This window comes from Glycine soja, chromosome 7, assembly GCF_004193775.1.
Source record: "Glycine soja cultivar W05 chromosome 7, ASM419377v2, whole genome shotgun sequence".
Taxonomy (NCBI): domain Eukaryota; kingdom Viridiplantae; phylum Streptophyta; class Magnoliopsida; order Fabales; family Fabaceae; genus Glycine; species Glycine soja.
In genome coordinates this window covers 3,836,629-3,844,889 of record NC_041008.1, presented here as the reverse complement: position 1 = coordinate 3,844,889, position 8,261 = coordinate 3,836,629, and the positions used below count along the sequence as shown (strand labels likewise).

General features: G+C 33.1%; 1 protein-coding gene across 1 annotated transcript; it reads left to right on the top strand.

The window, feature by feature from the left end:
• The first annotated feature begins 676 nt into the window (after nucleotides 1-676).
• On the top strand, nucleotides 677-5,953 carry LOC114418225 (pectinesterase-like). The gene is made up of 2 exons (XM_028383467.1): nucleotides 677-1,833; nucleotides 4,902-5,953. The coding sequence occupies exons 1-2, from the start codon at nucleotides 729-731 to the stop codon at nucleotides 5,591-5,593; spliced, it is 1,797 nt and encodes a 598-aa protein (XP_028239268.1). The 5' UTR covers nucleotides 677-728; the 3' UTR covers nucleotides 5,594-5,953.
• Nucleotides 5,954-8,261: the final 2,308 nt, after the last annotated feature.

Below are 8,261 nucleotides of genomic sequence, written 5' to 3'. Positions count from 1 at the left end.
CTAAAATATAAATCGTAATAGTACGAGTGTCGTATTAATATCCAACATTGACACAAACACTTGTTGGATACCAAACACTACAAGAGATTAAAATATCTGTAGTTCATAGAATCACACGTCTCAGAGCTACGTGCCATTCAACAAAATTCTCATAACACGTGAATACGATACAATTCTCATAACCCCGCAGCTGAATTAGCTTAACAATATTGGCACCCAGCAGTAATGGCCATACTTTTCTAAACCCACATTATTCACATGGGTCCACTTCCTACTATTCTAATCCTTTTCATTACAAATTTTAATATTCAACTATATGAAATGCTCCAAATCTCCTTAATCATATCCTAAAATTTTAACAAAAATGCTTAATGTATAAGTTATGTTTAGATAAACTTTTTCATAAGATACACTTCTTCTCTCCAAGTAATATTCTACAAGAAAAACATTTCAATTTGAGTTAGTTATAATCACGATAAATAACAAAATGTACTTTCAAATATTTAACATAATTATATATTAAAACTCAAATTCCAAGACTTTTAATTAAATTAAAACTAGCATATTAATTAATTCACATACACTCAATAGTTCTGATCACAATGTTTATCATTACTAAAATTTCAATTAAATTTTGTTATAGGAACTGGAATCCAACATTATAAGTAATTGTCTTCCCCCTATCTCTCCACACCCATTTCTTTTTCTTCCTCCTCTTGATCTTAACCATGACCAACCCAAAACTAGGCTATGCCGGAATCTCCGATTCCGGCAACCACATTCCCTCCTCCAAGAAAAACCACAAGAAGCTCCTCCTCTCCCTCTTGGCCACCCTCCTCGTGGCGGCTTCGCTGGTGGCCATTGTTGTCGGAGTAAAAAATAAAAACTCCGACAACTCTGCCACCAGCACCCCCCTCTCCCTCTCCCACCACTCACACACGATCGTGAAGAGCGCGTGCAGCTCCACATTCTACCCCGAACTCTGCTACTCCGCCATCGCCTCTGAGCCCAATGTCACTCACAAAATCACCACCAACCGCGACGTCATCCAGCTCTCCTTAAAAATCACCTTCCGCGCGGTGGAGCAAAACTACTTCACCGTGAAAAAACTCTTTACCGAACACGACGACCTAACAAAACGCGAAAAAACCGCTCTCCACGACTGCCTGGAAACCATAGACGAAACCCTCGACGAGCTCAGAGAAGCACAACACAACCTCGAGCTTTACCCTAACAAGAAAACGCTCTACCAGCACGCCGACGATCTCAAAACCCTCATCAGCGCCGCCATAACGAACCAGGTCACGTGCCTCGACGGTTTCTCTCACGATGATGCTGACAAGCACGTGAGGAAGGCACTGGAGAAGGGACAGGTGCACGTGGAACACATGTGCAGCAACGCATTGGCCATGACGAAGAACATGACCGACAGTGACATAGCTAACTACGAATACAATATGAGAGTTGAAAATAATGGACAAAATGGTAATAGCAATAGGAAGTTGTTGGTGGAGAATGATGTTGAGTGGCCGGAGTGGATTTCGGCGGCGGATAGGAGGCTACTTCAGGCGTCGACGGTGAAGGCTGACGTGACGGTGGCGGCGGACGGGAGCGGGGACTTCAAGACGGTGACGGAGGCGGTGGACGCGGCTCCGTTGAAGAGTAGTAAGAGGTTTGTTATAAGGATAAAGGCTGGGGTCTATAGAGAGAACGTTGAGGTGCCTAAGAAGAAGAACAATATCATGTTCTTGGGTGATGGGAGGACCAACACTATCATCACTGCTAGCAGAAATGTTGTTGATGGTAGCACCACCTTCCACTCTGCCACCGTCGGTCAGTTCATTACTCCTTAATTAATTTAATCAATGCATTGCATACCATACAATATAAACTATGCAAGTTATTAATTCATCATATTAAAACAAGTTAGGTTAATCTCATTGGTAAGAATAAAATTCATGTCGGGTGTAGATATAAGTTTGAATTTCTATCATAGAAGAATCTTGTTTGAGATGTTGAACTTGTAACTTTTAACTTTATGAAAAAAAATAATCGCGCTATTCATTCACTTTGATGAATTCTGAAACCGTGTTCATCTAAACTTTTCATCAAATGTGATGGGTTATAACGGTCATGAGGATTTTTAGATTAAATGTCCCTACCATGTGTGAATAAGGTACGAAGATATTTCATATTCGACAAGATAATAAATCTCTATCTTTTCAAACAAAAAATATTCATTTTTTATTCGTATAAATTGTGATATATGTATTTTGTTAATATTAATATAATTTGCTAATAGATATAATGCGGGGCATGTGGTGTCCTCAGAAAATGCTTGTCCATTAGTATTAGCAAGATTTTGTTTTAACAATGACGGCACGGAGAGTAAAGAGTAAAGTTCAGGACTGAGGGTTTCTGACAACTATCAAATACAGTCTTCAATAATAAATAAACTATAGTACATTTGCAAAAGTTGTCGATATTTTTCTAGAACAAGTGTCACAAAATTAAGGGTGGAAAGATTGAAAAGGTATGAAGCTCCTTCACTGATTGATCCCGTGAAAGGTTTGGTGAGGCTTGAGATAACTTAACATGGTTGGCCCAAAATATGGTTAGACCAGCGACAACAGCACTGACTTGTGCTGTTATAAATAAACAATGTTAATTAACTCCTATAATTTCGGGATATTAAGGTCCCATCTACAAGACAACAGAAACAACAATTCCCGGTCAGATAGTGGTGTAATAATCCTAACTTTGTATCATATTACATGATTTGGAAATCTATCTTTTCAAATCAACCATCATTGTCAATAAAATTGGTTTGCATGCACATGGGTTGCTCTGCATTCTGATTTTTATAACTATTTTTTTGGTCCTTTGTAGCTAGTATGTCTGCCCTAGTGGTAAGTTTTCGAGGTTATTTAAATTAATTCCCATGTCTAATGTCTTGCTCATGTATGTTTTCAAAACATTTAAAATACGTTTTCAATAATTTAAAATTTCATAATTTTCCTTTTCTCTTTTCGCCTTTTCTATTTGGCTTGTCAATTGTTTTGAGAAGAGGTCTCTGTCTACAGTCTATACAATGTAATTTATAGTTGAAAATTACGAAACATTACATGAATTAAAAAATTAATAATATAAAATAAATGTTAGGTTTATATATGTAGATTTGTAAAATGTCATCTATACATTATTACTTTTTTATATTCTTAATTAAATTATATAAATCGAAACAAATATTGTTTCCTAAGCATATGAAAACATATAAAGAAATTAAACTAACTATAAATCATTGTCCCACTGTTGACTATGGTTGCTCAGACAGAAATTGACACAATATTCTTTAAATGGGGCCGTTTATATTTGCTTTCTAAAAGGTTTCTTAAAAATATATTTTTTTTATAAAAGTTAAACAAGTTTTTCAAAAATAGCAACAATTAGAAAGTCTTAATAATTGCTTTTCTTAAAGGACAAAGTGTGTTACTTCGGGGAGGGGGGGTTCTAAAAGATATCATCAAATCAAAATTTCAAACCTATGCATCCTTGATTGAATTGCATGTATGATTTAGGATATCGTTATTTCACTTTGAGTTTCTTTATGAAAATTAATATTCTCTTTTGTAGTACTTTGTAATATGTTTTAATTTTATCTAAGAAATCATATTAAGATTTTTACATGGAAATATTTAATTTGCTAGAATAACTTTTTCTCAATAAATTATTTTTAATATAAAAGAATAGAATTTTTGAAGAAGGATGTTCTTTCTTAATGGAGAAAAAAAGGGTTCGGATACAGCTAGACAAAATTTTATTATTTAACAATGACTTTATATATGCCATTCTAGTTCCCCGGTCTTTTTGACATTTCTTTTCCACTTTGAAGCCACGAGCATTCGGTGATGCTTCCTTCTACCCTATTCTCTTCAATCATTCATGCGTTCTGTACAATAATATAATATAGTCATATACTTGCATGACACATCACGGACAATCTAAGCACCCCCATTGTTTTTCCTTAATATGTTTCCCTAACCTGTCATTATCTTCTGTGATATAAAACGTCTAGCAAACTAAAATATGTTATTGTTTAATTATTAGTAAATCCAACTTCTAATATTGTCTTATAGCGTACATTGCGCATATAGTCTATAGCATATCTCACTTGTCCCCTTGTATCAAGCCTTTGTTAAACAATTGCCCCAATTCTATCGTATTAATTTGATGATAAGACCATTCAATTAATGCATTATCGTACCCTTTGAGCTGTAGTTTGTACGCACCTATCAAACTATTTCCTCTTGACTTGCCTCAAGAGAAGTCTATTGGTCAAATTTAAGTGTTACGTACAAGCTTCCACCGGATATGCCTTCCATTTACTAACACTTGGACCACTCTATTGCATTCAATCCATTCAACCAAATATATTTATGGTATCTATAGTTCGAACCTATATATTTAACCACCGTGGTTAATTATCAAACCCATTCTTTATATAAATATGTTTCTAAAAACTAAATAGAGATTTCAAACTTCAAATTTTATCAATTAAAAGAAAGTGGAATTCAATCTATGATTGTGTTTTACTTTTCTAATAGATCAAAAAGTGTATACCATTCAAGGAATTCAAATTAGGTTGATATTCATTGGCACACTTCAAAATAAATGTATGCCTTTATTTTGGAATAAGTACGGGCAACATAAATTAAAAGGTGAGCACACCTCACACGCAACTCTTCTAGGCTCTCTCTTCTAGCAAGTAAACGTGTGTAGTACATACATGATTGTTATTGCCTTTTCATTTTTGTCCCTTATATGATTCTTTTTGTGTAGTCACTTTTCAAGTTTCCCAATCATAATTTCTACTCTTTTTTTTTTTTTTTTTGCGCATGCAGCTGTGGTGGGTTCAAATTTCTTGGCCCGGGACTTAACATTCCAAAACACAGCGGGCCCATCAAAGCACCAAGCTGTGGCCCTAAGGGTTGGTGGGGACCTCTCAGCATTCTTCAATTGTGACATCCTAGCATTCCAAGACACCCTTTATGTCCACAACAATCGCCAATTCTTTGTGAAGTGCCTAATTGCTGGCACAGTGGATTTCATCTTTGGCAACTCTGCAGTGGTGTTCCAAGACTGTGACATCCACGCCAGGCTTCCTAGCTCGGGCCAGAAGAACATGGTCACGGCCCAAGGAAGAGTTGACCCTAACCAAAACACTGGCATTGTGATCCAGAAGTGTAGGATTGGTGCCACTAATGACTTGGAGTCTGTGAAGAAGAATTTCAAGACATATCTAGGGAGGCCTTGGAAGGAGTACTCTAGGACTGTGATCATGCAAAGTAGTATAAGTGATGTGATTGACCCAATTGGGTGGCATGAGTGGAGTGGGAATTTTGGATTGAGCACTTTGGTTTATAGGGAGTATCAGAACACTGGGCCTGGTGCTGGTACTTCTAATAGGGTCACTTGGAAAGGGTATAAGGTCATCACTGATACTGCTGAGGCCAGGGAATATACCCCTGGAAGCTTCATTGGGGGCTCTAGCTGGTTGGGCTCAACTGGGTTTCCTTTCTCTCTTGGGTTGTAAATTATGTTCAACTTTTGAGCCTTATAATTGTTACCTATTATTGTTATGTTTTTTATTAGCAAAAGGGCTGAAGCCCAAGCTAGAACCCTCTACAGAAAGGCACTCCCTAGAGAAACAAAGTTGACCAAAAAAATTTAAAAGAAAACAAAAAAGGAAAGAGGGAGAGAGAGATTATTGCTGGAGAGGAGGGGGTTTTAGTTTGTCTTTGGTTGGGTTTTAGAACACACCGTGTTCTTCTACCTTAGGCTATTTATTCTGATTTTGCCACTGGCTAAAATAATCATGATAATAAGTGTATCAGTGTAAGCCAAAGTTTTGGCTCGTTCAAAAATTGGATTTTGTTTTCATTTTATGGATAAATTATTCTATGGTCCGGACCACCACTGACCAATTAAAGAGCGACACATGGACAACTTGTTTTATCATCATGTATGTTGTCATTTAAAAGATGGTACTACATAACCACGACACAAAAACACATACAATCAGTGCAATGGCGCGATGGCTCTCAATTGTTATTTTCAGGGTTGTGGATTATGCTTTGTGATAACAAATTGCACCAGTATTGCGGTCGAGTTTAATTCAATTTAAGACCAGATAATCACGAGATATGAAGTTAAATATATTAATATTTTGATTTTAAAACCATTCACCATGTTATGTGGTTGTCCCAGGATGTAAGTTGTTACTAAGTACAATCAAGTTTGATAAAGAAAAGTAAAAGATTCAAATGAAAATGTAGATTTAATTACGTATTGATTCAATTGAAAATTCGAATAACAACATTTTTATGAATGTTTTTTTAGCAACAAAAAATATATATTGGTAAGGTAAAAGGGATACTTTAACCCTTTACATATTTGTTCAAAATCAACCCCTACTGCTATTTCATAACCTAAATGATAATATCTAAGCCCTCCTTTCACAAAACATTAATCTATTGTAGTCATCATAAAAAAAAATAACCAACCCCCTACATATTCACCTTATATTCCTATGAACCTATACCCCATAAACCTGATACCTCATATTATAACAGTGTCCCATCATTTCGTAAAGAAATAGAACATACATGGCAATAGGAAGAGCCGTTAATGTTACCCTATTATATTCCAATTAATGACTCTTGATTAGGTTGCATTGCTGGACAAAACAACATATACCAATCACAAATAAAAAATAAAAGTATCGTCCCCCAACACCCACTCGCCATATGTGATGGGAGAAGGTAAAAATCTACAAGAGAAAAAGAAAGAAAAAAAAGTCCTCATAAATCTTAACAATTTGAGTGAAATTGTTTGATGCATGTGTTGTTTATATTTTTTTTAATTAAAAGTTGTATGAAATTCATTAAATTTAATAATAATAAAAATTCATCAAAATTTGTATACTTTTTTAATATCACATGACATTTTATAATTTTTAAAAAATCTTAATTAAATACTAATAATTTTTATTGTATTCTTTAAAAAATCATAATTATCTTGATGGGTTACTATAAGACTTATTTTTATTATTTAAAAGTTTTTATTGAATACCAAAATTCTTTGAAATCCTAATTACATACACCTCACTTAAATTCAAAAACATAATAAAATCATAATTTTGTTATTTTTTATTTTGCTTTTAATTATTTAAATTACGATATACATTATATTTTAATAATAATAATAATCAAACTAATTAAAATAAAAATTATTTTAATAACGATACATGTTACCTTTTTTAAAATAATAGTGTTAATTCTGATATAAAATATCCTTTTAATTGGAATTTGAATTAATGACTTCACAAGCTATCCTTTTAATTGTAATCAAATCAATTACAATAGAAATTTGTATCATGATTAATTTTATTTCTATTAAAAAATGTAACTTTTTTAATAATTAATTTGATTTTACAATGATAACTTCTGTAATTTATTCAAATTCAATTAAAAAGTAATTTTATATGATACTACTTAATTCGACTACTATTAAAAATGGAAAATTGTATCTTAATTAATTAAAATTTAATTTTAAAAAGATAAATATTACCATTAATTTAATTACTTTAAAAAAAAGTAACTTGTAGCAATTGTTTTTCTTAAAAATCTAACTTAACATAAAACATGTTTTCGTAAAGCAAAATACACAACAAAAATGTGTTTATGTTGTGTGAATGACGGTATAAACTCAATATAGAACAAAATACTTCTTTTTATGTATTTTTCTTCACAGATGTGAATTTCTGTCAAGGATATTTTTGAAATTCCAGATATATTTGGTGGGAATAGCAAAGATCAACTGGGAATAGCCATCCCCATTACAACCTTCTCTACTCTTATGGACCATTTACTTGGGCTAGGAGATGCTTTCTAAAAGAGCTTGACTCAAACTATAACAAAACAAAGATTTTTGGAGGAAATATTTTTACAAGAGGTTGACACTTGACACTGTCCAGTCAAAAGTTTTTATTTTATTTTATTAAGAGTAAATAGATAAATTATAAAATAAAATTTTACTAACATATTATAGATGATAATTTATAATTTTTTTATTAACAATGTATATATTATTTATCTAAAAGTTATATTTAAAGTAATTTATAAGCGGATAAAAATCATCAAAATTAAACTGCCAAGTTTAAAGTATTATATTAATAAATCAAAGGATTAAATATAACTGAT

Bases quoted from the DNA above. Each gene is read 5' to 3' on its own strand.
- LOC114418225 (XM_028383467.1), top strand. From the start codon at position 729: ATGACCAACCCAAAACTAGGCTATGCCGGAATCTCCGATTCCGGCAAC. The intron at 1,834-4,901 runs GTCAGTTCATTA...TTGCGCATGCAG, and splicing joins CTTCCACTCTGCCACCGTCG to CTGTGGTGGGTTCAAATTTC.